General features: G+C 47.7%; 12 protein-coding genes across 12 annotated transcripts; 5 read left to right on the forward strand and 7 right to left on the reverse strand.

Moving 5' to 3' along the window:
• The first annotated feature begins 25 nt into the window (after window positions 1-25).
• Window positions 26-926, forward strand: P175DRAFT_0468614 (DsbA family protein). The gene is made up of 5 exons (XM_040894973.1): window positions 26-132; window positions 197-216; window positions 275-676; window positions 737-784; window positions 844-926. The coding sequence occupies exons 1-5, from the start codon at window positions 54-56 to the stop codon at window positions 919-921; spliced, it is 627 nt and encodes a 208-aa protein (XP_040755162.1). The 5' UTR covers window positions 26-53; the 3' UTR covers window positions 922-926.
• A 290-nt stretch (window positions 927-1,216) lies between these two features.
• On the reverse strand, window positions 1,217-1,742 carry P175DRAFT_0428761 (cyclin-dependent protein kinase regulatory subunit CKS1; the record flags this gene model as incomplete). The annotated part of the gene is made up of 4 exons (XM_040893319.1): window positions 1,217-1,253; window positions 1,312-1,370; window positions 1,443-1,587; window positions 1,639-1,742. The coding sequence occupies 4 exons, from the start codon at window positions 1,740-1,742 to the stop codon at window positions 1,217-1,219; spliced, it is 345 nt and encodes a 114-aa protein (XP_040755163.1).
• A 1,065-nt stretch (window positions 1,743-2,807) lies between these two features.
• Window positions 2,808-6,451, forward strand: hscA (putative Hsp70 chaperone (HscA); the record flags this gene model as incomplete). Its single annotated transcript, XM_040893426.1, has 10 exons — window positions 2,808-2,850; window positions 2,928-2,978; window positions 3,035-3,161; window positions 3,231-3,396; window positions 3,464-4,171; window positions 4,245-4,725; window positions 4,787-5,051; window position 5,300; window positions 5,568-6,023; window positions 6,104-6,451. 10 exons carry the CDS (start codon window positions 2,808-2,810, stop codon window positions 6,449-6,451), a joined length of 2,646 nt encoding a protein of 881 aa, XP_040755164.1.
• Window positions 6,397-7,905, reverse strand: P175DRAFT_0496908 (uncharacterized protein). The gene is made up of 2 exons (XM_040896158.1): window positions 7,751-7,905; window positions 6,397-7,621 (listed from the first exon to the last, which is right to left on the reverse strand). Exons 1-2 carry the CDS (start codon window positions 7,887-7,889, stop codon window positions 6,729-6,731), a joined length of 1,032 nt encoding a protein of 343 aa, XP_040755165.1. The 5' UTR covers window positions 7,890-7,905; the 3' UTR covers window positions 6,397-6,728.
• A 117-nt stretch (window positions 7,906-8,022) lies between these two features.
• Window positions 8,023-8,445, forward strand: P175DRAFT_0468626 (CDC26 family anaphase-promoting complex subunit). The gene has a single exon (XM_040894974.1). The coding sequence runs from the start codon at window positions 8,145-8,147 to the stop codon at window positions 8,370-8,372; it is 228 nt and encodes a 75-aa protein (XP_040755166.1). The 5' UTR covers window positions 8,023-8,144; the 3' UTR covers window positions 8,373-8,445.
• A 191-nt stretch (window positions 8,446-8,636) lies between these two features.
• Window positions 8,637-9,105, reverse strand: P175DRAFT_0496909 (uncharacterized protein). The gene has a single exon (XM_040896159.1). It carries the CDS (start codon window positions 8,890-8,892, stop codon window positions 8,653-8,655), a length of 240 nt encoding a protein of 79 aa, XP_040755167.1. The 5' UTR covers window positions 8,893-9,105; the 3' UTR covers window positions 8,637-8,652.
• Window positions 9,106-9,175: 70 nt separating this feature from the next.
• On the reverse strand, window positions 9,176-12,254 carry P175DRAFT_0426906 (Zn(II)2Cys6 transcription factor; the record flags this gene model as incomplete). The annotated part of the gene is made up of 8 exons (XM_040893205.1): window positions 9,176-9,497; window positions 9,562-10,019; window positions 10,079-10,632; window positions 10,689-10,970; window positions 11,057-11,401; window positions 11,450-11,986; window positions 12,040-12,084; window positions 12,200-12,254. The coding sequence occupies 8 exons, from the start codon at window positions 12,252-12,254 to the stop codon at window positions 9,176-9,178; spliced, it is 2,598 nt and encodes an 865-aa protein (XP_040755168.1).
• Window positions 12,255-14,640: 2,386 nt separating this feature from the next.
• On the forward strand, window positions 14,641-15,535 carry P175DRAFT_0448092 (iron-sulfur cluster assembly protein CIA2). Its single transcript, XM_040894406.1, has 2 exons — window positions 14,641-14,943; window positions 15,018-15,535. Exons 1-2 carry the CDS (start codon window positions 14,703-14,705, stop codon window positions 15,389-15,391), a joined length of 615 nt encoding a protein of 204 aa, XP_040755169.1. The 5' UTR covers window positions 14,641-14,702; the 3' UTR covers window positions 15,392-15,535.
• A 5-nt stretch (window positions 15,536-15,540) lies between these two features.
• On the reverse strand, window positions 15,541-18,729 carry P175DRAFT_0519807 (116 kDa U5 small nuclear ribonucleoprotein component; the record flags this gene model as incomplete). The annotated part of the gene is made up of 3 exons (XM_040899125.1): window positions 15,541-16,124; window positions 16,189-18,629; window positions 18,710-18,729. The coding sequence occupies 3 exons, from the start codon at window positions 18,727-18,729 to the stop codon at window positions 15,562-15,564; spliced, it is 3,024 nt and encodes a 1,007-aa protein (XP_040755170.1). The 3' UTR covers window positions 15,541-15,561.
• Window positions 18,730-18,881: 152 nt separating this feature from the next.
• Window positions 18,882-20,799, forward strand: erg10B (acetyl-CoA C-acetyltransferase). The gene is made up of 5 exons (XM_040894975.1): window positions 18,882-19,134; window positions 19,222-19,271; window positions 19,329-19,404; window positions 19,476-19,965; window positions 20,032-20,799. Exons 1-5 carry the CDS (start codon window positions 19,070-19,072, stop codon window positions 20,548-20,550), a joined length of 1,200 nt encoding a protein of 399 aa, XP_040755171.1. The 5' UTR covers window positions 18,882-19,069; the 3' UTR covers window positions 20,551-20,799.
• Window positions 20,800-20,931: 132 nt separating this feature from the next.
• P175DRAFT_0505575 (putative ZIP family zinc transporter) lies at window positions 20,932-22,309 on the reverse strand (the record flags this gene model as incomplete). Its single annotated transcript, XM_040898113.1, has 2 exons — window positions 20,932-22,079; window positions 22,141-22,309. 2 exons carry the CDS (start codon window positions 22,307-22,309, stop codon window positions 20,932-20,934), a joined length of 1,317 nt encoding a protein of 438 aa, XP_040755172.1.
• Window positions 22,310-22,927: 618 nt separating this feature from the next.
• Window positions 22,928-25,068, reverse strand: P175DRAFT_0496916 (Atg14 domain-containing protein). Its single transcript, XM_040896160.1, has 3 exons — window positions 25,011-25,068; window positions 24,026-24,863; window positions 22,928-23,971 (listed from the first exon to the last, which is right to left on the reverse strand). The coding sequence occupies exons 2-3, from the start codon at window positions 24,645-24,647 to the stop codon at window positions 23,028-23,030; spliced, it is 1,566 nt and encodes a 521-aa protein (XP_040755173.1). The 5' UTR covers window positions 24,648-24,863; window positions 25,011-25,068; the 3' UTR covers window positions 22,928-23,027.
• Between the last annotated feature and the right edge of the window lie 272 nt (window positions 25,069-25,340).

The following is a 25,340-nucleotide window of genomic DNA, read 5'->3' on the forward strand; positions in this document are numbered from 1 at the left end:
TACTTGCCCCTCTTCGCGCCGCCAGGAACAGAACCCATCACAGACATAATATAATGGCTCTGGCTCCTAAATTCTCAGGGCAGAAATTGACGGCCCTTACAGCGCAGCAACCCCAACATACACTAGAACTTTGTATGTCAAGTCTAACATTGTTACAGTGCGGGCGAGGCTAACTGTTTACACAATACCTGCGAAGACCTTGACTACGTTTGTCCTGTTGGTCTATATACACCATTATACCTGTTAAGTTTTTGGTACTGATATTTAACATCAGTTTTCGGCAAAGCTATTCGGAACTTTCTACAATTCAGTTCAACCCGTCATCGCTGAAAGGTATCAACCTCGACTCCAGGTTATTTTTCGCCAGCATATTCAGCCCTGGCATCCATCGTCAACACTCACCCACGAAGCTGGGGCGGCGGTCCTGAGGCTAGCCCCGCACAAATTCTGGGAATTCAGCGCCGCCTTGTTTGCGAATCAAAAGGAATTTTTCGACGTTAACGTTGTCAACGAGACGCGCAACAGAACGTACGAGAGACTTGCCAAGATTGGAGAAAGTGTTGGTGTGGACAAGGATAAAATCCTAGAATTGCTGACAGTATCTGGGAAAGCTGATGATGAAGGGAATCTGAACACCGGTAACAAGGTTACCAATGATGTCAAATTAATGGTCAGGGTATGTACTTGGTGTGATCATTACTAGAGTGGAGTCCACGCGATCTAATATCAGGCACAGGCAGATCGAGTGGTTGGAGTTCATGTTTCTCCAACCGTGTATTTCAATGTGCGAAACCTCCACCAAATCAGGCCTGCAAGTCTCGGAGCACTGACTTTATGATCTAGGGTATTGAAGAATCAGGAATCAGCAGTAGCTTCACCGCTACTCAATGGGAGCAATGGCTGGCCAAAAATGTGATTTAGAGCCCTCAACACATAAGCGCAGGTCGAAGGATATGAGGTAGCAGCGGAGAAAAACCATGTGACAAATTAATCGTGGTCGTGGTTTTTTTTGGTAGATGAGACATTTCCCATTAGGATCAAACCATATCGCATTCCCAAGCATCATGTGAGGTGTATCAGATTGCCCCGGGCAATTTTATTCTATGCATTTCCCTGCATATTTAGATGTGGAGCTGCTCCATCTTCTTTCTTGGACCTAGAGGCGAGTCAAAGAATGAAAAGGAGTGCACCTTTTCTTGCAAGTAAAGTCGATTAACTATTGGGAGGTCGGCGGCTGATAGTTCAAGGGCCGTCTGTATACACGGATTAGCCATTGGAAAACAGTGTGGGACGTCCACATTTAAGACATACTTGAAGAGAAGAATATGTGGCTCTGGTTCATGAACCTCGTAATGCTCCCACCCCAAGCTCTAACATATTCAAGTTAGTAAAAATTCCACCCCCAACAGATGTGATTGACATGACTGGAGATTATTACATACCTGGGTGATCCCGAGTGCTCGCCACTCCTCTTCCCACAGCAGTTTCAAAGTTCCCTTGGCGCTGTCAAAGTAGTCGGCGGGTATTTTCTTGAGCATGTTTTTGGGAAGTTGAACGTGTCGGTATTCGAATTGGTCATCAGAATATCTATGTGCGTCGTCAAAACTACCGTTTCATTATCTTGGAGAAGGCCCGTACCTTGCGGAGTAGTGAATAGACTCGATAAATTCCTCCAGCTTCTCACGCTCAGATTCCAACAAAGGGCGAGCCTTCTTGTTCCTCCGACTCATATCGATCTCCATTGGGATGCGTTGAAAATATGTGGAAGGAAATGGTGTCGCGGCTGGAGGAATCGTACAGCGAAGTGGGCTTGAACGGACCGCACTGTTTACGTCTATGGCGGGGGGGGGGGGGGGGGTCGGGGATCAAGGGACTGGTCAAAACCAAACCAGATTCACTGTATTTGATGACAAGTCAGCTCCTAGGAGGGATATGGAATATGAGAAGTAGACTGACAATGTATTGGAGGACTCAGTGCGCGTTCTGAGTTGCACTGAAGGGTAATAGGAATAATGAAAGGCGGAATAGGATGTGATTACAGAGCTTGCGGGGACCTAATAATAAATTCTATCGCAAGGACTAATTGGTCAGTCCTGTTGATGCCTTAGGCTACAAAGAGGAGGGACCCAGGTCGAGTACTCCGTAGTTTTCTCCCGGTTTATATTCATTCGGAGTAGTAGATGACATTTACAGCACTTAGAGGATAACAGTAGTATCTAGATAGCCAACTACCGGTAGTACAAGTAACTCTACAACAAGGGACTACTTTAAGTTTTCATGTGGCAACGCTCTACAGATCCGAAACTTGGGAGGAAAAGAGCATGCATGCATGTACAAGAAGGTAGATTGATATATACTGGGGCTGGATGCAACTTTCCACTTCTAGATCGCCCATGGTATATGATGGTTCCTAATAAACAGTGGTATTTTAGGTAGAAAAGGACTTCCTGACAGTCTTCTCCGTACTAGTTTACATCAATCAAGTCCATTGAAGTTCAATCCTCCACTATTTTCTATGATAAGAATCACGTTGTTGGCTTATCTAATCGACCAACCATGGATTTTGGGGTTTGCTCCTCAACCGAGGGGCGCGAAAAAAAAAAAAGAAAGAAAGAAAAGAAAAAAAAAAAGTTTCGAAAGTGGGTTAATTTTTTTGCCCTCCAAAAATTTTACCGCTCCCACTTCAGGTTGAAGTCAATTATAAAACTTCCTCCATCCTACCCTCTTCTTCATTGATCATCTCTCTGTCTTTTGACACACCCTTTTTCACCTTCTTTTTTTTTTCTCACCTTCCCTTTTTACTCAAAATGTCTGACGAAGTTTACGAGGGTGCCATCGGCATTGATCTGGGTATGTTTCTCCGGTTCTTTTTTCTCGCCCGAAGTTTTGGCCTTTCTCTTCCTTCGCCTTGCTGACTCGCCCTGTAGGCACAACCTACTCCTGCGTTGCCAACTATGAAGGCACCAATGTCGAAATCAGTATGTATTTCCCAGGATCTTGACTTCATGAGACCAGCTTCCAACATTACTCTTAGTTGCCAACGAGCAGGGTAGCTACACAACCCCATCTTTCGTCTCTTTCACCGAGAAGGAGCGCTTGATTGGTGAGGCAGCCAAGAACCAGGCTGCTATGAACCCGAAGAACACCATCTTCGATATTAAGTGAGTGAAACCTTGGCTTACTGGTGGTGGCTTTATATACTCATTGGCCGAGATGCTGACTATGCAAAGGCGTCTGATCGGTCGTCGGTTTGATGACCCCATTGTCAAGAAGGATGTTGAGTCCTGGCCTTTCAAGGTCGTCGACGTGGGTGGAAACCCTGTTGTCGAGGTTGACTATCTCGGTGAAGTCAAGACTTTCACCCCTCAGGAGATCTCCTCCATGGTTTTGATGAAGGTAACTAAACTACCCGGGTTAAAGGAAGTCTGGGTTTCATTATGCTGACTGCACTGTGTGCGATTAGATGAAGGAAGTCGCCGAGACCAAGCTCGGAAAGAAGGTTGAGAAGGCTGTCATCACTGTGCCCGCCTACTTCAACGACAACCAGCGTCAGGCTACCAAGGATGCGGGTGCCATTTCCGGTCTCAATGTTCTCCGTATCATCAACGAACCCACTGCTGCTGCCATTGCTTACGGTCTTGGCTCTGGAAAGTCCGAGAAGGAGCGCAATGTCCTGATCTACGATCTTGGTGGTGGTACTTTCGATGTCTCCCTCCTTAACATCCAGGGTGGTGTTTTCACAGTCAAGGCTACTGCCGGTGACACTCACCTTGGTGGTCAGGATTTCGACACAAACCTTCTGGACCACTTCAAGAAGGAGTTCCAGCGCAAGACTGGCAAGGATATTTCTGGCGATTCCCGAGCCCTGCGCCGTCTGAGAACCGCTTGCGAACGTGCTAAGCGTACCCTGTCCAACGCTACCCAGACCACTGTTGAGATTGATTCCCTCTTCGACGGTGAAGATTTCAACACCTCCATCACTCGTGCTCGTTTTGAGGACCTCAACGCCAAGTCTTTCTCTGGCACCTTGGAGCCCGTCCAGCAGGTCCTCAAAGACTCCGGTCTTGAGAAGCGCCAGGTCGATGAGATCGTCCTTGTTGGTGGTTCCACCCGTATCCCCCGCATTCAGAAGCTCCTCAGTGATTTCTTTGATGGCAAGAAGCTCGAGAAGGTAAGTTCGGCCTGCTGAACTATGATGTGATATATATATATATATATTGGTTTTTAACTAACGATGATTACAGAGCATCAACCCCGACGAGGCTGTTGCCTACGGTGCCGCCGTTCAGGCTGGTATTCTGTCCGGAAAGGCTACCTCTGCTGAAACTCAGGATCTTCTGCTCCTTGATGTTGTTCCTCTGTCCCTTGGTGTTGCCATGGAGGGTAACATCTTCGCTCCTGTTGTGCCTCGTGGCCAAACTGTCCCCACCATCAAGAAGCGCACTTTCACCACTGTTGTGGACAACCAGACCACTGTCCAGTTCCCTGTCTACCAGGGTGAACGTACTAACTGCGCCGATAACACCTCTCTCGGCGAGTTTACATTGGCCCCTATCCCCCCCATGAGGGCCGGAGAAGCTGCCCTTGAGGTCGTCTTCGAGGTTGACGTCAACGGTATCCTCAAGGTTACTGCCACTGAGAAGTCTTCTGGCCGTACCGCCAACATCACTATTTCCAACGCCGTTGGCAAGCTTTCCACCACTGAGATTGAACAGATGATTGATGGTACGTTTTGCCCGATTAATTGACCATACGTCAGAATTGTCACTGACCTCTCTTGTCTTAGATGCTGCCAAGTTCAAGACCAGTGATGAGGCTTTCACCAAGAAGTTCGAGTCTCGCCAACAGCTCGAGTCCTACATCTCTCGTGTCGAGGAGATTATCTCTGACCCTACCATGTCCCTGAAGCTGAAGCGCGGTAACAAGGACAAGATCGAGTCTGCTCTCAGTGATGCCATGGCTCAGCTTGAAATTGAAGATTCTACCCCCGAGGATCTGAAGAAGAAGGAGCTTGCCCTCAAGAGACTGATTACCAAGGCCATGGCTACTCGGTAAATGTTAGGTTGTGAACACGAATGACCAAGGCAGGGGTCCTGATGAACCTAGTATAGGCTCCTGGTTGGATGTGTTTCTGCAACGGTTGGGAATGAACATTATCAAAAGTATCTTTTTAGATTTCATTTTCATAAATGAGGTTAGCTTGGCAGCTTTAATGACTTTGACGAGCTTGTCACCATACATTTTCTTGACTCTTCGTGGTCAATCTGTTCAAACTTGCAATTTGGTCCTACATAGAAAGAGTAATTGCCATATAATGAAGAGCCTTCCGGAATTTCAATTCTCTATCCTTGTAATCATCCCTACATTTTGTTTTTTTTTTTTTTTTTTTTTTTTGACATGCTGCGCACTTTTCTTGGCGTTGGTATTCCTATAAAAATTGGTTAATAAGGTAGGCTGCGGATCGGGGACTGGGATTATCCCATGGAAAAGCCGAAATTCATTATTATTACACCTTTCTTATCCTGGCACATATACCAAACGCCTCCGAGTTTCCACGGGCCACAAAGATGCAACGCACAGCAACCTTTTCGCTAGTTTCCCGGCTTCATTACCCGTACTCCTCGACAAGCTCGCACCTGCGGTTTCTCTCCCGGGCTGAGCTCCCGCGCCATGCTTTGCAACGAAACTTCTCTGTCTCCCCCTTCCTGAATAAAGGCAAGAAGAAGGACAGTACAAAGCAAGCGTCTGGTTTAAGTTCTGAACCGAAGACTTCCCATGCAAGCCCAGGGTCCCAGGATCCACTTGACCTTACACAACTCGAACATGGCATCGCGACAGCTGTGTCCCGCTTGAAAGAGGAGCTCTCCAAGCTCCGGGTGGGCGGAAGGCTGAACCACGAATCCATCGAGAGTCTCCGCGTGCAACTAAGCAAGGGAAGCAAGGAAACGGTGAAACTGGGGGAATTGGCACAGGTTGTGCCCAAGGGTGGCCGCATGGTCACTGTTCTAGTATCTGAAGAGAGTGTGAGTTTGGGGTCTCTCCCGCCGTATCTCCTTTTCTTCTTCTTCTTCTTCTTCTCTAACATTGGATGGATGTCATTCAGTACATCAAACCGGTTTCTTCAGCAATTGTCTCCTCCAATCTATCCTTGACACCACAACCGGATCCCCATAATGCGCTTCAGCTCAATATCCCCATTCCGCCGCCTACGAAGGAATCCCGAGACCAGACAGTCGCCGTTGCAAAGACAGCAATGGAAAGAGCAGCCGGCAGTGTTCGTGACGCGCGAGGTGCCGTTCATAAGCGGCTCCAGGACATGGTGAAAAAGAAGGTCGCCAGACCGGATGATGTTAGGAAAACACAGGATAGAATGGAGAAGGTGGCTGAGAAGGGACAGAAGGAGGTAAAGGATTTGTTTGAAGCTGCAAAGAAGGCTATGGAACGGGCTTAATACACATGACATGACATGACTGACATAGCTGGTTGTGCTGGACTGTTGGATTCTTTCCTCTCATTATCATGGATATGGATGGGACTGTATAAAAGTGGTAGGGCTTTTACGTTGGTGTTGGAAACTCTTTGCTGTGTATAATACTCTTATGTGTTTGACTTCTGCTCATTCGATGATACAAGTACATTCAAAAGGTAGGTGAAATATAGAGAAATTTTGGGTATGGGATGGAATAAAACAATATATAATACAATGACCTTAAAAAAATTCCATACTCTTATGCGCGTTTGGCAGGACGGCGAGAAGCCATGAGGGATTCGATCTTGGTCATGAATTGCGAGCTCTTCCCAGCAGCCTGGTAAGTCTCGTTGTTTCGTAGATTCCTCACAATTTCACCAAAGAGCGGAGACTCCTTGTTCGGTTTTATTCCAGGGTACTTGCCCTGGACAAGAGACTGAACCAAGGATTTCTGCTCTTCCTCACTAGCACGCTTGAAGTTGACGGGCTGTGGATCAACCAAATCGCCCTTCTCTTGGGAAAGCTTGTCTGCTTGCTCCTGCGCAAGACTTTTCGCGGCAGCCAAAGCCTCAGATCTCTCCTCCTCGCTCAGAAACCGAACATACTGCCCCTCGAATAACCGCTTGCCGAGCTCATTAGGTGGGACATAGCCATCAATGGTGCGGCCACTGAGCAACGACAGCTTGTCAACAACTCCCGCAGCACTAGCCGTGGTACCTATAGGCAACGAAGGCCAAGTCTCGCTCAGATTCTGTAGGCTAGGGGGTTGAGGTTGATAGCGAGTAGGGGTTGGTTTTGTCTTCTCTGCGAGTTCCTGGTATACATTCTCGAGCTCGGCCTTCTGCACATCGTCACCTTCCTCCGCATCCGAGTTTTTCTGGAAGCGACGACGGCCGGCGGCCTTCCTGTCCTTCTGTTGTGGCCGGGACTTTGAGGGAGCTCTGGGCTTGCGAGCCCGGTTTGGTGGACCACCGCGGGAATTTCGGATTGCTGGGCTCCTAAGGATATTTACCGGCTTGCCATCGGTTTTAGAGGCTGCAAGGGATCGAGCATCGACGATTCGTCTAGGTAGAGCTCTGCTGGAATTGACGTTCTTGGTGTTCAGATTTGCAGGTGGAATGTTGGTCTTTCGGGGTCGGGTGGAAGGACTTTCTATAGGCGCTGGTTAAACACGGAATACAAGGAGAGTGTCTCTGAAAAGGGTGGGAAAAGGACGAATTCGGTTCGAGGCCAATTGGAATTACGGAAATAGCCAGACACTGATGGAAGTTTGGCACTTACTGGGAGCGCTCGGGTCATTCTCGAAGCATTTTCCAGATACGGAGAAATGGCGAATTGCTAGAATGGGTCCTTCTACCCATCCTGCACGCCTTGGGCGTAAGAGCATAGTCCGGGGTTGGAACATCCTCTGCAATGACATTTGATGATATCAAAGTTGAGTTGGAGTTGAGTAGAAAAGTTCGCGGGACTGCTGCCGAAGCCTCAAACTATCACGTGACCACAACAGACTTTAGTTCTGGCATGTGTCCAGGAAGAACATCTGCCTCAGACTCCCTATCTATGCTGTTGAGATTCAGTTGAATAAACTGACCAAAATTTTTTTTTTCTTATAAAACATATTACTACCGCTAAACACTCGACACAGTTCATTCCCTCAATCAAACCTTGCCTCACGATGATCCGCCGCAAACCCACTGCTATAGCAATCACCTTCGATGACCTCACAATGTTTGAGGAATCCCGAATGCGCAAACTAGAAAAAGAAAGCAACATTCAAGACCAAGGCCAAAATAATGCTCGCGTGAACTTTGACCCGAGCGATGAATTGAAGCCTTTACCGGGAGACAAAGCACGGATTGTTCGATCTCGTGAGGAGCGAATTGGTATCAACCAACGGAATTGAAAACAGCTACATATTAATATCCCTCGCGGCCCAACAGATCTTGCAATGACCTGACTCAACTATTTGGGGGGGGGGGGGAGGTTCTTCTTCCTCCTAATTCATATGTACCCCACCCTTTTTTTCTCTCTCTCATATATCTAAGCTCTCGAGATGTTTTGAGATTCCCTAGATGACTGGTTTCTCTGCGAAGAAAACCACGAATTTGCTTAGACGGTACATGGAACGAATGCGACGCTTTCTGACCTTGATTGTGAGACTACAGCATATGCCAAAAAAAGATCTACTTTTCACACTTCAATGATCTCTTGATAAACTTTGCTGCATCTACTGCTTTTTGGCCTCGGCGAACAAGAAATATCGAAAACATATTCAACTTTTCTACTATTTTCAATTGCAAGGCCATGAGGGTAAAGAAGCGCGTCTCTTTGAGGCTGGGCGCCACCGAGCTACCCTTGGGAAGGAAATGGGCAAATCGCAAGTTTTTCAGCCAAGGCCGTCGAATATACATTGATATATTCATTTTATAGGCAGTGCTTAATATTTTCATGATAATTGCTTGTATTATAGGGGGCTCAAGGTTGTGGATGCATGAGAAGCGGTGAATTGGGGATTATGATTTACGAAGCCTTTGGAGTATGAATTCTGCGATATAAGAGCATCATGGCATTAGAGAGAAAAAAAAAGGCATTGATAACAACCGCGTCATCGTACAAGTATATGCTCTCATAGTTGTTCCCATACTATATAGTACTTGAAATGCGAGGGTGATGGTGAGGCTCGAAACTGAATATGGACTCACTTCATCACCGGTGTCTCTTGGGGTTATTATCGGTTCCAATATCGGCGGAATAATTCCACCTCCTTTTCAAGCCATTCGGGTCATACACGCTTGCAACGCTTTGCTGCCAATCACGTGCGGTAAACACCATTGGCTGCCCGCTCATCTGTGACTGGGAGACAGTCGGGGTGGGCAGGACAGCAGCCATCTTAGTGGGTTGTTGATATTGAACAGCATATTGGTCCACCAGAGGAGGTGGTATCGCTTGAGAAGTGTTATTTACCGGCACTGGAGGCGAGTTCGGATTGACAGCCGAAGAACCGAAGGAAAATGCCATGTCCCATTGACTAAATATGAGGCATTAGCATCCAATGAACCTTGATAGAGCAGGCATTCGTTTTTCTTTCTTACTTAATGATACGGGTAGGATCCCAGCTATTCTCATCAACCAACGGGGTCTCCACAGGTGGACATGAGACTGGATGTGGTTGAAGGATCCCTAAAGGCTGCATTTGAGGCGAGTCGGATTTAACATCATCAGGGCCAGCGGATATTGGGGGCGTAATGGGATACGACTGGTAGCCAACCCTGGCCTGTAAATTGGACAATTGGCTGGGTTGTGGTGGGAACTGAGAATCAAGAGTAGGGCTGGGTTGATATGGTTCTGACGGGCTGCCATATGGGAAGGTGGGCTTTAGTTCGAATGGGCGAGTGATGTTGGCAGAAAATGCAAGTCGCAGCGAGTCGATCTGAGCTTGTATTTCTGGCATCGGCCAAGCCGAGGAGCATATTTCTAGAATCCGCATGTGGCGCGTGAAAAATTCGCGCGCATCTGTATGGAAGTCAGGGTCAGGAGAGGTTATGGCAACCTTCAGAGGCCAATTAGTACAGTCATATATTAGTAGCCAAACAAACAAGGTTAACTCACCAGGTGCAGCATGGTGCATGTTAGAATGCAGTATATTGTAAAATTGATACCCCGTTGCATAAAGAGGAGGCCTGACAATCCAAAGCGATCCAGTATCGCCTCCTGAAGGCGACACAAATATTTTGCTGAGGAGTAGCACAGCGCCATATGCATCTTCCAGCCTCCACCTGCTGTAAAGGACTTAGAAGTAATCAATTGTGGTCTGTGAAGCAGAATTATCCCCAGATGACAATGTGAATGCATGTTCCCCACGAAATGAGACAGAATCCATGGTGGTGAGCCATCAACTGGATAGTTGACTTGTAGGTCAGGTGGCAGATTTTGCAACCAATCTGTGAAAAGAGGGTTCTTTTCAACAAACTTGGGATTAGATCCCCAGTCCCTCTGCCGCTTAATCTTATGGTAAGTGTCGGTTATTATACGAATATGGTACGCATTGCGGACGAAGTACGCGTATTGCCTGGATCGATCAATTTCAAACTGATCCAAATCCTTTATATCCAGATTTGGTTGCATATTCACAGTTGATGGATCTACACCATAGTCTGATCGACCTGCATATACATGTGTTAGTATTAGTTTATGGAAATAGGTATGTATAATAATGTACCTTGTGGAGCACCAATCATGACCTCAACAACTATGAGGATTTGCCACACTCTGGTCTGAACCAAGCACTCAATCGAGCTTAAATTGCACGATTTTTCTTCCGAATGTAGATTGTAATGTTCATGAATATCCAAATCTTTGGCCATCGAGATCATGGTTTTGACAGTTTGCCATGATCGGTAATAATAGCCCTTTTTCGGAAGCGATTCCCGGGCTTTTAGGAGCAGAAGTAAGGCCTGTATCGTGCTTAATCGTGGGACATCCATAAAACTCGATTCGTGCCCTTCGTGTGACAGAAAAATCAAGGGTTAGCAGAAGCTCCTGCGAGTATTGCACAGCTCTTTTTTCGAGAGGGGGGATTAGGCTTACTATTTGCTAAAGCAAGCCACTGAGCGCCCTGGGAAGGATCGTCCGACAACCTGCCTGCGCATGCAAATAATGCCTCGAGAAGGAGAGGAGAAATTGATTTCCGTTCGTGCTGCCACTGATAATATAGATGAGAACGATGTACAACGGGAACATATGGATGTATGTCATCGAAATAAATCTTGAAGTATTTCATGACTTCATCATCTGATGGCATAAGTTCAGGGGGGATGCGGATTTTGGAGCCTGCTCCGGTACTAAGCGGAGGAAGGCTCTCCTCAAGTTCGTCTTGTGTGGGGAGCTCTGGTTCAGATTTATCCATTTTCTGCTGCCTGATGTAAGGTGCTACTTGAAATTTAGCGAGCTTCTCAATCTATCAGGAGGCTTCAATCTTACCAATTCCAGTCTCGTCAATTTTGAGCTGCCCAAGGACCTCACTAAGATTCTCAGCCGTCGACTGATCGTGTTCCCCAAACTGGACACCTTCAGTGCCCCGTAGAGGTTGATTACCAGAAACAGCAAACATCTGTTGCTGGTGATATGAATCATGCGAAACAACTTCTTGGTGAGGTGATCTTGTTTCATACATTGCCGGGTGATTCGAAACTTGGTGCGGAAATTGTTGAAACATGCCCATTCCCTCTGTACCGTACTGATGCATGGCTTCAACGGGAGGTTGCACATCATCTTGGTAAGCTTGAGGCATAGCATATGATGAGAGTGAAGCCGAAGGGTCGGGTGCATTTATTGCACCCATAGAACTTGTCGGGTAAGGATCAACTCCTTGGCCCGACGAGAAATCACCATCCTGGCCGATAGTGGGAGGCACGCATACGATATTCAGTCTAGTGCACGCAGAGCACGGCCAGGTATTTGTTGTTGCGGCGTCACATTTTATTTTTCGCTTCCGGCAGCCATTGCAAGCTCGCATTACTATATTACACACCGTTAGCAATCGGGAGTGCGAGAAGATAGAATATAAATACCTTTGAGTCTTTTATGCCTATTATGTTCGTCCACGAATACATAATCTGCATGGAAGAAATGGTGAGTGACAGCTCAGATACACATTCTGGAATCCGTTGCGCGCCGGGATCGCATCGGAAGAAAAGGAAAGCCATTGGGGGATGAGGAAAAGCGTCTTACTTTTCTGCCCTTCTCGGGAAGGGCCTGTTGGAGGTGCGAAGGAATAGCTCTGCATTCTGTCTAGATTTTAGGAAGTAATGGGGACGAGAAAAAAAAAACAGAGAAGAACAGAAAAGAAAGAAAAGAGGATATTAGTCGCAAGGCCGGCCTCGCGTAGTTGACACAGATGGATAGTACGGCACTACTTGGAATGCCCCCCTTTTTGTCTTTTGAAGCCCAACTGAACGAAAGGAGATTCGAAGTAGAGGCGCTAGCTGTGGCCCTGACCACGCCACATAAAACTGTCTATTTAAGATCTCGTAGCCGATCGCGTGAGGGGATGGCGATGATATGAGAGGAAGCGTTGCGTTCCAACTTCGAGAATACCCGCTATCACACCTTTTTCTCGGAATTGTAACGTCGCAAATCTGATCACACTGGCTAGTATGGCTGCGATGAGGTTATAATCAAGGAAGGATAGAACCCGAAAGGGTTGATTTTCGGGGCCCGAATAGATTGCCAGGTTGAAGGACCGGTCTTTCGAGAGAGTCGAAGCGCGTACCTCGGGGCGCTGCGATCGATAGGTATAAGTCCCAGCAGGAGGGGGGGAAGGTGGTATATATACTGAGAGATTGAGATATCGTGCTTGAATCTAGAGAGGTCGAGAGTCAGTCAAAGCCGTAGCAACGATCTGGACATTAAAGACAGTAATAAGCTGGAGAAACATTTGAGAGCTGCTTATAGGCAATCTCGTAGTCATAACTTGGTCATCGAGGTGAACCGCAACGCGCGCGCGGCCTTACAACATCAGGCGTCACATTTGGAGGTGTTTCAGAAAGCGACCGACATGTGAGTAGGCAAAACATTCTTCACTTACAGTCAATGAAAAACAGAGCTTAGGTAGACTGCATGGTCGACTAGAAAACCAATATTATTTGTGAAACTCGCTGGTGACTGTGTATTGGGTTGAGGTAGGAGAGCTGGGGCGGCGCATCATAAAGCAATTGACTATCGTCACCATTTGAATGGTACAGGAGTAATTAGGAGCCTAGAGAAATGCCTCCAGGCCGCGATGGTATAGGAAGGCAACGAGGAAAGCTGAAGATCGAGATTCTATAACGCGGCATATAAAAGACGTATATAATTAGGAGGAGTAGAGGGAGAAGTATATCTCGGGGGGGGGGGGGCAGATGTGCAGCAATGCGATAGGATTAGCATGTGAAGTATCGGGAGCGGACCAGGGCAGATGCGGCTAAGTTGGAGCTTTCATGGCTTGAAGAATATATATTTATTCATTCGGGGTTTCAGACAGGGAGCGTAGTCAAGTAGAATGATATCAGAGGGTCGGAGAAGTGTCTGAAACGAATGATCCGGAAGGGTAGACGAGCAATCACTGAAGAATATTAGTATAATATAATTAGAAGCGGAACGAACCAGCCGGATAATTGAGAGAAGAAGGGAGGAAATGTGGGATGAGAATCAAATCATTATCAGCATTCTTTTGGGGGGGAGTGCGAAAGCGAGAGCGAGCGAGAGAGGATCGCCTCGGTCGAGTTGAGGGGGGCGCCTTGGGAGGTGGCATCCAGTAACATTGAGGATACCAACAAACCCCCCCCCCTCTTCAATTATGGATTTAGCTGCCTAGGTAGGTCCTTACTGACATTATTGGCTGGCTCCCTCCCTCCTTGGTGTTCTCGAACCATGAAGAATAATAAATGGACGCACCGGGAGTATAGTAATTTATTTGGAGCAATTCTTGTTAGAAAGTCCACGGATTTTCTCCATATTTCTCTCTCGTGTCACTCCTGGTATGGTAGAACTTCTAGCTTGACGGAATCGGTTCAGTTCATTTTCAAAAGCTCCATTTATTCCCCTGTGGTCCGATGGATCTAGAAATATATATGATTAGAGTCCTGATTGGACCGCCAGGAATATTTAAGCAGATCCCCGATCACTCTTGGAATATTCTTGGTGGTGTTTCTTTCCTGAGTTTAATTTACCGAGTACCATCATGGTAACTCCGAAAGAACCTAACTACTTAGTAACTCCCTAGTAGGCGTTGAAAACGTTATAACAGAGCTACTAAGTTCCCAAGTTATTTTAGTGGGGTTTATGGAGATTTATGTTAATTTGATGCAGGTAATAAATAGGGTAGTGGTGGATTCCGTATCCGGGAGACGAGAAAAGAATTGACTTTGAGGAATCAGGATAGTAACTCCCGAAGCCCTATAACTAGTAAAGTTACTGATGGTAGCAGCTAGCTAGTTAGTCAACTAACTAGTAGTTAATAACCAGCAAAAAGGAACGAACTGGTGTGACAGAGGGGGAATAAGATGAAACTTGAGGTGTTTCACCATCAGTATCAGATTATTTCCACTTAGGCCTCTAGTGCCACCATGGAAAATAGTTGTTCCTAACTCATTGCCCCTCCGTTCTCTTCTCCCCTTCTGCCAAGTTACTAATTGCTTCCCCCCACCCAAACCCTCCGATAATAGTTTAATGATTTCCGATACTCACCATCAACATGGCGTCTGAAATGCAAAATTCAAATCCCACTATTCTGAATACCGCGGACCTTCCAACACGCTTGCGTCCCGCGGGGTCCCATAAACCTGGCACCTATGGCGGCGGATTCTTGGCCTCCGCACTGCCTTTGCCGGGAGCCCAAACAACTGACCTTCTGTCCGACTACCCACAGTCTTCGTCAGAATCGGAGAGTGGTGATGATTTGCTGGAAGAGCCCATAGATGAACAAGAAATTTACGGTAAGGCCCTTCCTTTCATATTCCGCCTCCAAAGGCAATGGATGAGTGAGTCAAGTCAAGCTGATAGATCTCAGATCTTATTTCGACCATTTCCGACCCCGAACATCCAATCTCCTTAGGCGCCCTAGCTGTGGTTTCGCTCCCTGATATTTCCATTAAACCTACTCTCCCGGATGTGCCGGAATCACCTCTTCGGACGGCTACTGTTCTCGTCACCCCCACGATCACACACTGCAGTCTGGCCACCGTAATTGGTCTTGGTGTTCGCGTCCGACTCGAGCAATCGCTGCCCCCCAGATTTCGCGTGGATGTCCAGATCAAGGAAGGGACACACAGTACTGCAGACGAAGTGAATAAACAGCTAGCTGATAAAGAAAGAGTAGCCGCCGCTCTTGAAAACGGCACGTTGATGGGCGTTATTGCAAAGATGCTGGAAACATGCCAATGAGCCGATCTTTAACTCCAGAATTATGTGCATTTCTATACTGGGAGTTGCATACTTCCATGATAATATGCATTATCCTTGTTTAAATTTTTTTTTTTACAGTCCCGTGGAAATTGTGAATTTAATTATGCCACGCCCATTCCGCCCTACTAGTTGGGGGGGGGGGGGGGAGGTCACGAATCTAAAACGCCACTCTCCTTCAAGCCCTTCCAAAGCTCTGGTTCCAAGAATTTGCTTACAGTTACATCTTCCGCCAAGCCCTTGCGTCTCCTTGTTTTCAACACGAAATCGCGAGCGGTTGCCATTGCATTCGCCATCTCTAATGGTTTTGTCTTCACCTCGCGATCTAATGGATCCCCAGGGACAACACTCCACTTGTCAAACACAAGACTGACAGATGCCTGTCCCTGCGTGTGAATACGAAGATCTGTTTCAAAGCCAAACGAGTCGATGACTGGAATCAAACCGCGGACCGAGTAAAGCGGTGTTCCCGCGATTGGCCCGTCAGAGAGCACATGGCCTCTCCTTCTGGACAGGACGGTGTATACGGATGCAACAGCATCTGGAGGTCCCGTCATCGAACAGGAATAAATAGGCTCCATGAGGCGTGGAGATGCCATGAGGAACGACGAGTAGACGGCGCGTCGGGCCGTGGGGATAATTTGGCCACCTCCCCTGTAGATTGCTTGGTCAGCCAAGGAAACATCCGTGAGCTTAAATTTAGTGTTGCGAATAGCTATAATTTGAATAAAACAGTCAATTTTGGAGGACCAAAAAGAAGGGGGGCGAAGAAAACCTACGTTCTTCACACAAGGGACCTTCTCGGGTACCCCAGCTGAAGCCCTGTGTAATAGAATCTCTGACACTTCCAAGTAGCTTTTTGTCGATTTGGGACGGTAGGGTGTCATCCTGCAAGATATTCGGTCCCATGTCATCGGGCCCGAACGCCCATATGCTTCGCGCCGCAAGTTTATCCCAATCATACTTTTCCTCGAAAAAGCGGGCCACCTTGCGAATCGGGTCTTTGATGCTCACTCTGCCACTCTCAATATCTTCGGCGATTCCATCGTCCAAAGGCTCAGCAATCATTGTGATCTTATTCAACTTGTTCGGTGTGATAGAATAGCACATGATAGCTGAAGTCTCAACAACAGTTTCGCAGAAGCGGGTAACTGGATCGGAGACCTTGATTTCCATCTCGGAGTAGAGCCTTCGAAGGTCGTGAAGTACACAGTCCATATAAAGCTCCCCTGTTCCCAGGACAATGTGTTCACCGGACTCTTCGACTTTTGTCGAAATCAGAGGATAACTCTTGTTGACTCGTCGGAGACCGTCAAGCATTTTGGGGAGCTCAGATGGGTTGACAGGTTCAACAGCGACCTTGAAGACGGATTCAGTTATATGCCGAATTGGCTTGAAGATGTAGGCTTCCTCTTCATCTTCGAACCGCTGAGAGACAAGAGTGGCGGTCTTTACGATGGAGTTGTCCACACCTCCGAGAAGAACCAAGTTACCAGCAGGAACACCACTGGTTGGGATATTATACCGCGTCTCCGGGATCCATGTGTCGGAAATAGTGGCATTTACCATATCTTCCTCATCATCAGGTGTATAGCCTTCACCTAGTACCCGGACTTGCGAGCCCGGGCGGGCGGTTCCACTCATGATCCTTCCAAGAGCGTGGAACCCCGAGGCATCAGTGCTTGTAAGGAGCTTAGTAACATGGACAACAAGGGGACCATCTGCATCGCACGTCGACATTGAATTTGCGACCTTGGTGTCAAGCGGGCCAGTATAGTATCGTTCCAGAGTCCTCTTCGCACCCTCGGCCGGGGAGGGGATATGTTGCAAGACCATGTCCATAAATCCGGTTGCAGGCCCAAAGAACTGTTCGCAGACTAGACTGAGTAGGACCTTGGCATCTGATTTCAGTTGAGATGGTTTCAAGCTGATACCAACGCTAGCGAGCGTCTCCTTCAAGTCTTCTGGACTCTCACTGATAGTGTGTGAATAAAGCTTGTAAATGGGCTCCAGGACAAATTTAACAAATGATCGCTTGGAGTTCTCTTCTACTCCCTTGCGTGTAAACTTTCGACTCTTGGGGTTAAAGAAAATATCGCCCCAAAGGCGTAGAGCAAAATCTGAGGTTTCAATCTTGGGATACGTATTCGCGTACATCTTTGCAAAAGACTGCAGCGTGAAGCACCAGCCCATGGATGCACAAGCAAAAGCAACATTGCCCTTTTCGGGGCTCAGTCGTCGTTTTTCGCCCTGCCCTGGCAAAACATTTTCAATCACTGTGTTGACCTCTTCGATGACATGTTTCAGTTTGAAATAAGCGTCATTTGGGGGGATTTTTAGCTCAAGGATTAATCTATCCATTTTGCTCACGACGAGTGTTAGCGGTAGGTCCTCCAGGACTGCGTGCTTGATGATTTGCTCTGTATTGGCCTGCACACCTTCTACCACATCGACAACAAGGACGACGCCGTCGACCAAGCGAGACGAGGCCGCTACTTCGTCCACGAAATTCACATGTCCCGGAGTGTCAATAATATTAAGCAGGTGAGATTTTCCCTTGGTGTTTTGAAGAACCAAACTCATTGGCGCGGACTTGATCGAGAGGCCCCGCTGCCTTTCTAAGTAGTGAATGTCGGTATACCGAAGCTGTTCTTCCTTCTTCCTTCCTGTTTTCTTCTCAAGGCGTTCAGCCAAGTCGTGTGTCTGCATGACGAGCATATCCATAAACGCGGTTTTTCCATGGTGTAAATGGCCAACGAGCGCAACGTTTCTGATTTGATCTGGAAAGCTAAGCAAATCCGTCATGAACTCACGCGAAAAGAAGACTGGTGGCAACTCCGTCTCTTCAATGGAGAATTTCTTTTGCGTGACAGGGGCAATGATGGGCTCGGAGAGAGGCTGGGCATCCTCCTCCTGTACGAGTGTTTCGACCTCAGAACCGTATACTTGTTGTGCGCTAGGGTAATACTGCTTGTCTTCGTGGAGGATAACGGCGTTAGAAGGACCTTCTGTACCAAGTGTTAGCAATACAATACACGAAACCCAATGCGCATAGGGAAAGCCCGAGAAGAGCGCACCATCCACCTCCATCAGCTCCTGGTGATTGACTTCTTCATCTTCATCCTCCCCAAATGCCTCTTCATAGTCAAAGGCTTGGGCCTTGGGCTCATGGTGAGGCTCTTCATCCGATTCTGCAGCCTCCCCGATGTAATTACCGAACCTGGTTGACTGGTCAGCAGGAACGCACAATTAATCCAAATAAAGCCAAAGATTCAATATCCAGGCCGTGTGATAACATACTCATCATATAAATCGTCCATTGTGCCGCGTGGAAGGATGGCTCAGTTGCACCAAAAGCGATCAAGCCCGAGGGAGCATTTCTTTTCTCGAGGTAGGAGCTTGTTCGGAGTAACTAAACCTTTTGCTCACCGATCTTGGCGCGTGCCGCCTGCTTGATTTCCTTCCACCGTCCCACCAACCCACCAAAACCTCCCCACCTTTCCTTCTTCAAGTTTGGGAAATATATAAAAAAGGGGTCGAGCTCCTCCTCTCTGTTTTATCTCATTGATTCTTCTTTTCATCTGAAACATTGTCTCGTGTTCCAGCTTGTGAATTCGAGATTCCCAAAAGTAGCCCGCATCTATCAATCAGCCCTCCAACATGTCTTCCCTTCCTCCAGTTTACATTGTTTCTTATGCCCGTACCCCTGTGGGCTCTTTCCTAGGGTAAGTCTCGTTCGAGATTTATCTGTATCTCCTACCCGTGATAATATAATGATAAGAGCAACAGCTAACTACCTTTCGCTCATGCAGCTCCCTCTCTGCCCAGACTGCCCCGCAGTTAGGCTCGCATGCAATTAAAGGTGCAATTGCTCTCAACGAACCATGATTCCTTATTTTCTGACAGATATCGAATATAGCTGCTCTTGAAAGAGCTCAGGGTGTGAAGCCCTCCGATGTTCAGGAAGTTTTCTTCGGAAATGTCCTTTCCGCAAAGTAAGTTCGACGAAGATTAATCGCCGAAGTTTATCATCCCGATTTTGCTTACTGATATCTTCACACTGTAGTGTCGGACAGAACCCTGCCAGACAGTGTGCTCTCGGAGCTGGTCTCAGTGACTCCACGGTGTGTACCACCGTGAACAAGGTCTGTGCTTCCGCGTTGAAGGCCGTCATTCTAGGAGCCCAGACAATCATGACTGGAAACGCCGACATTGTCGTTGCTGGTGGAACCGAATCCATGTCCAACACCCCTCATTATCTGCCAAACCTTCGTACTGGCGCTAAGTATGGTCACCAGACCATGGTGGATGGAATCATGAAGGATGGCTTGACCGACGCGGGCAAGCAGGAAATCATGGGTTTGCAGGCGGAGGAGTGTGCTCAGGAGCATGGCTTCAACAGAGAACAACAGGACGACTATGCCATCCGAAGCTACGAAAAGGCCCAGGCTGCCCAGAAAGCTGGTCTCTTTGACTCTGAGATTGCCCCTATTGAGCTCCCTGGCTTCCGTGGCAAGCCCGGTGTGACTGTCTCTCTGGACGATGAGCCCAAGAATGTAAAGCAGAGCCCATCTCTCGGAATATTCTTTGTGGGAATTAAGCTAACAAATCCCTTTTCGTAGCTCAACCCCGACAAGCTCCGAGCTATGAAACCCGCGTTTATTCCCGGAACTGGCACCGTGACTGCCCCCAACGCTTCCCCCCTTAATGATGGAGCCGCAGCTGTTATTCTGGTCTCCGAGGCTAAGGTCAAGGAGCTTGGCCTGAAACCCGTTGCGAAGATCCTTGGCTGGGGAGAGGCTGCGCAGCAGCCCAGCAAGTTTACCACTGCTCCCGCCCTTGCAATTCCCAAAGCCCTCAAGCACGCTGGCGTATCTCAGGATGCCGTGGATGCTTTTGAAATCAACGAGGCCTTCAGTGTGGTTGCCCTTGCCAACATGAAGTTGCTCGGCCTCTCCGAGGAGAAGGTTAACATGCACGGAGGAGCCGTTGCTATTGGTCACCCCCTGGGAGCTAGTGGTGCTCGTATCCTGACCACCTTGCTCGGTGTCTTGAAGGCCAAACAGGGCAAGATTGGTTGTGCTGGTATTTGCAACGGCGGTGGCGGTGCCAGCGCTATGGTGATTGAGTACCTTGCTTAGGCGCCGATTGTACTCCGGCCATGAGCTTCGCAATGATGTTATCCTAATAGATAGCCACGATAATTTTCTGTTATGATGTTATGTATCTACCGGAATGCATGCTAGGTGAAATATCCACCATGCATTCGTTGGGTTGGAAAATTGATCTAGCTCACGGAAAGTTCCCAATATACCAGTTCTTAAAGTCCTTCTTTAGGCGCGCTCCCAAGAGACCTTCCAGTACACCATGGAGATGACTGAATGTGTAACATGACATTAATCTTTAATCTTTCTATTGCATGACACCCTTGAAGAGGAAACAAATATATGTACTATATAACACACGTACGGTTTATACCATTGTAATAACCTTAAAAACGAGACCGAGCCCGGACCAACGACCTAGGCGAATGCACCCACAAACGACATCAACAAAGCGCCAGCGGCAACCGCTACGCAAGCCTCCACGCGCCGCTGTCCCCGAAGGGTCATATAACTCGATTCACTCAAAAAATCCTCAGCCAAAAGTTCCACCAGGCCAGCAAAGACGAGAAGCCCGCTACTGATTGCGTTGGTAATGCCAACCATGAGCAGGCCGCTAGTGCTAGCTGGGTCATAGAGGTTATGGAGAAGGAGGCCGATAGCTTGTCCGATTGGGGTCGTAGTTCCGTATGCGAGGGACATGAGCCATGGTTTCATAGAGGAAGGGGGGAAGAGGTCCGGAATCAGAGATGCAATCCGGGACCCGAGCGCAAATCCTTCAAAGGTCTGATGAAAACTAATAGCCACCAGCAGCACGACGAACGAAGTGCCTGTGGCTACGCTCACAGCCATACCGATGAAAATGCTGTGGAATAGAATTCCTGCTTCGAGAAGAAGACATTGCAAAAGTTGGCGTTGTGGATTCTGCATGGGCAATTTCGACCCTGAATGGGATTGATGAGGGTGAATGCGAGGGTGCGAGGAATGGCGTTGGTTTCCGTTGGGCCCGGGCATATGATATGGGTCGGCCTCCTCATGGCCCATATTTTCGTCATCTTTTACTGCACTGGCACCTGACGGGTCTTCCATATTGCGTTCGTCCATTGAATTCCTTGGAGGGGAATCATACTCTGCATGTTGTGGTACCGGCGTGCGCGTATCTTGTATCGGCGGAAGATGAATATTGTCTGTAGACTCCCTTCCTTCAAGGCGCAGATAGCTTAACTCGTTATTTTGCTCATTGACGGAGAAATCCGCGCTTACTTCGCCGATTAATTGGTCGTATTCACTGCCATGAACATGGCCGGCGCCTTTCATAGCGAAGAACATCTCCACCACAACAACGAAGAAGACGGAAATCATTGCGACAAATCCAGCCATGGCACGATATGTCTCGCTCCAAAACCGAGGCAGACAAGGGTTTGTCAAGGAAACAAATGCGGTAGGCAGCAAATGGACAAAAGCCGTTGCGATGAGTACACCTGTTCCGAAATGTCTTGATAGGAAAATAAAGTGTCGAGGAATCGGGAGACGCGGGAATCGACGAGCCAGGATAGGAAAGGAACAGGCTTGCAAAAAACGCCGAGTTAATAACGGGGTTCCCTTATTATAGATAGAATGCGAACCTACCCAATGTACTTAATACCCAAATGAGAAAGAGCGCCATTATATGGGCCGGAGTGTTGTAGGCACCCCCCTTAAGCGAACCACATGCTGGTTTATCATTACTTATATCTCGATCTATAAGCCTGCGAGAAAGTTCTTCCCGAAGCAGAGCATCGGGTATGTCGGAGAGCATCGAAATGCTGGGTTGGGATCCTGTAGAGATTCGCGATTAGCACTACTTGCTCAAGAGAGGAGTGACTCGCAAGTCGCAACCAGCTACTAAACACATCCAACATGTATCAATGGTCTCCAGGGCTTACCAGCGAGGTCCATGCCCAACATTGAATAGCGGGTTGTATTTATGCACACGGTTGCGCTTCAACTGCATCCATGACCTAACCGGAAGCCAAGACCAACAGAAGGATAGGTGAATCCGAATCGTCACCAGGCGCCAGAACTTCAAACAGCGTGTATCATAAAATTATCAAGTCGCAATGCAATTAGTCAGCCGTGAGAGGAGAACGTGGTTCTCGATGATCGGAGGAAGGCATATCGCGGAACTTTGGAAGGGGTTTCGAGAAACTGAACACGCTGACTTGTTGATAATCTTATCAATCAGTTGCTCCGTGCTTAGTAATACCGCCCTCCATGACAAGCAGGATAGCTCTACGTGAACCTGGGGGCACTTCATTGACCTATAAATAATAATGTACATGCTCGGAGCATATAGAGTAAGGGGCAGTGCCCATAAAGATGGTGTTAACCACGAGAAAACTATACTCTGGGGCTTTATGAGTAAATAATTGAAGGCGATAATTGCTCAATTAGGTATATCTATGACGAGGCCTCCAGGGCCGACGACTCAAGGGTCGTGCATATTGGTGTGGCAAATAAGTAGCTCCGTTAATCTATTATCTGTTTCTCAGCTTAGTCCATCCACTGGTTCCTTTTGACCGTGCTGGGCTATTAGCCGAATCTAAAGTTGCTGGTTGAGATATTATGGACCCTGCTCCACCGACCCTCGGCTTATTATCGGACGTTGGGTCTGAAACATTCACAGGCTCCTGAGGGACGGCCTGTGTTGGTTCTTGAACTGCGTCGTCCCATTCCTTCTCCTCTAGTAACTCCCATTCAGCACTGGCCATCTCTCCAAGCAGCGTGGATTTCAACTTGTCAACGACTTTTGTCGGAGTGGGAAGTTTCCAGCTTCGAATGAATTCTGTTCCCTCGGAGGCACCTAGGAAGGAATGTGCAGTACCGTGAGAATAATGCCCGAGCATTGGGAAAGATTTCGTCCGTTGGATGGTGGTTTTCGGAGAATCCTTGGGGGTTTTTTTTATTTTTGTCTGCAGATCGTGAGCGGTAAGTGCTCTAATCAACGAGGATGGCTGCGCAGGCGGCGCAACAAGAAGTTGCCACATATTCTTTCCGATATCACAAATGTCTTCCCAAGAGTCGGAGGCTAGATTGAGCCCCTGACTTCGACATAGCCAAGACACATTCCAAGCCAACAATGTGACTCCTTCAAGAAATAGAGCGTATGTGCTGGGATCCTCTCTAGCTAACTTGGGAAGAGTCTTGTCGATTGAAAGAGGTCGCGGTCGATGTGGAGGCGGACGCGAGTCCGCTGTACGAGATGATGTTGGGCTTGAACCTAATGACTGCGACGGGAATGATACTGAGTAAGCCTCTCGAGGGAGGTACGATGCAGAGGGAGTATATATAGTAGGTGTAGGATAGTTTCTGTGGGGGAGGGTTATTTCGGCTGGAAGTCTTAGAGACAAATAGTGGGAAACTAGGACGAGGAGGTGGGCAATATAGGAGAATAGTGTTGAGATATGGTCTGGCGAGGCCCCTGCTTGTGTATTAGCACTCGTACTGAGATGAATAGAAATGAGCCGAGACTTTCCATTTAGGTTCCTGAGCTCAATGATGCTAACCCCCCCAATCACGTATGTTTCCTCCGTAACATTATCCCTCCTCCTGACCTTTTGCCTTAAGCCATAGAGACTGGCAGCTTCCCTGCAAAGGAATATGCGAGCCTCGGCTGTTTTGCTGTGAAGGGAGTGCCAAAGGTGATCCGTCCTCTTGATATTGTTTTGAGTGCTAGCTAACATCGCTCCCTCTCGTTCTGCAAGTTGGTACCTGGCGGATTCGGAATCTGAACGGCGTCGAGCCAGCTCCAATTTGCGCTGGGATATTTCGAACTTCTTATTCTTGATCGCAGACCCTAGGCTTTCAATCTCGTTTGCGATGATCTTTATCCTTCCAGACGACTCGGCTTGCATATTCTCAACATTTTGTAGCGCCCAAACCCCGCAACCCCCATCTTTTAGTCCAACAGGATCCTTCCCATAGCCCGTGGCCTCGTTTGATTTTACTGCGACTTCGATTTGACGTCCAAGAGATTCTCTCTCCAAAAGAACAGATGCATTGTCAACACGGAGCTGATAAAGTTGATTACGGGCACAGGTAGGGCATAAAAAACGTAACCGTGAAGAGTGAGAACGAGTACATATGTGGCAGCTCATTTCAGAGATTTGGAAGTTTTTTAGTCGGACGTTGCGGTGATGATTCGGGGTTCCAAGTCATCAGGTATTGATCAGTCGTCCAGCTATTCGGACGGAACCCATAAGTACCGGCTGCAGAAGGTGCATGGGAACAGAGACAGTTCATGCCTTTCTGTCGATTTGATCGTAGTCGTCGTTACCGTTGCGAAATCGTGTGATACATACATGTAGAGTAGGCTAATCGTGAAAATGATCAGCCAGAACACTGGCAACGTCACCTGACCGTTGATGTCGGTGCCTGAGGCCAAAACATTGCTTAGAGCTGGTTTTCCCGTGGTTCAGCTCGCCAGCATCCAGCTTTGCCTTAAGGTGGTGATTACTTACTTATCTTGAATAACTTCGTTTAATATTCCTGGTTCCTTTAATAGGAGGCGAGTCAAAACGGAGCTGTCATTCTGGGCCAACAAGCAGTAAGAGATAGTTGATAGAATAGATAATATAATATTTTGGGTGTATGGGAATGTTGGATATAAAATACCAATTCAGAACTTTGTGGAACTATTGAATTATTTCCGTTCAATAACAACAAAAAGCGACGTTATTATTCTATAGAGTTGGAGATTGTTCTGACAAGGCGCTAGAAAGCGGTGACGCTGCAATCTATCTTGGCGAGACAAGCAGCAAGTACTCCTTCTATCCAACCCTCATTTGGTT

The sequence above is a fragment of the Aspergillus ochraceoroseus genome (assembly GCF_002846915.1).
Source record: "Aspergillus ochraceoroseus IBT 24754 chromosome Unknown P175scaffold_1, whole genome shotgun sequence".
Taxonomy (NCBI): Eukaryota; Fungi; Ascomycota; class Eurotiomycetes; order Eurotiales; family Aspergillaceae; genus Aspergillus; species Aspergillus ochraceoroseus.

Bases quoted from the DNA above. Each gene is read 5' to 3' on its own strand.
- P175DRAFT_0448092 (XM_040894406.1), top strand. From the start codon at position 14,703: ATGGCGTCTGAAATGCAAAATTCAAATCCCACTATTCTGAATACCGCG. The intron at 14,944-15,017 runs GTAAGGCCCTTC...GATAGATCTCAG, and splicing joins AGATGAACAAGAAATTTACG to ATCTTATTTCGACCATTTCC.
- erg10B (XM_040894975.1), top strand. From the start codon at position 19,070: ATGTCTTCCCTTCCTCCAGTTTACATTGTTTCTTATGCCCGTACCCCT. The intron at 19,135-19,221 runs GTAAGTCTCGTT...TCGCTCATGCAG, and splicing joins CCTGTGGGCTCTTTCCTAGG to CTCCCTCTCTGCCCAGACTG. The intron at 19,272-19,328 runs GTGCAATTGCTC...TATCGAATATAG, and splicing joins AGGCTCGCATGCAATTAAAG to CTGCTCTTGAAAGAGCTCAG.
- P175DRAFT_0468614 (XM_040894973.1), top strand. From the start codon at position 54: ATGGCTCTGGCTCCTAAATTCTCAGGGCAGAAATTGACGGCCCTTACA. The intron at 133-196 runs GTATGTCAAGTC...ATACCTGCGAAG, and splicing joins CCAACATACACTAGAACTTT to ACCTTGACTACGTTTGTCCT. The intron at 677-736 runs GTATGTACTTGG...TATCAGGCACAG, and splicing joins ATGTCAAATTAATGGTCAGG to GCAGATCGAGTGGTTGGAGT.
- P175DRAFT_0496909 (XM_040896159.1), bottom strand. From the start codon at position 8,892: ATGAATATATCAATGTATATTCGACGGCCTTGGCTGAAAAACTTGCGA.
- P175DRAFT_0468626 (XM_040894974.1), top strand. From the start codon at position 8,145: ATGATCCGCCGCAAACCCACTGCTATAGCAATCACCTTCGATGACCTC.
- P175DRAFT_0496908 (XM_040896158.1), bottom strand. From the start codon at position 7,889: ATGTCATTGCAGAGGATGTTCCAACCCCGGACTATGCTCTTACGCCCA. The intron at 7,622-7,750 runs GTAAGTGCCAAA...CAGCGCCTATAG, and splicing joins GAATGACCCGAGCGCTCCCA to AAAGTCCTTCCACCCGACCC.
- P175DRAFT_0496916 (XM_040896160.1), bottom strand. From the start codon at position 24,647: ATGAGCTGCCACATATGTACTCGTTCTCACTCTTCACGGTTACGTTTT. The intron at 23,972-24,025 runs GAAAGTCTCGGC...ATACACAAGCAG, and splicing joins TGAGCTCAGGAACCTAAATG to GGGCCTCGCCAGACCATATC.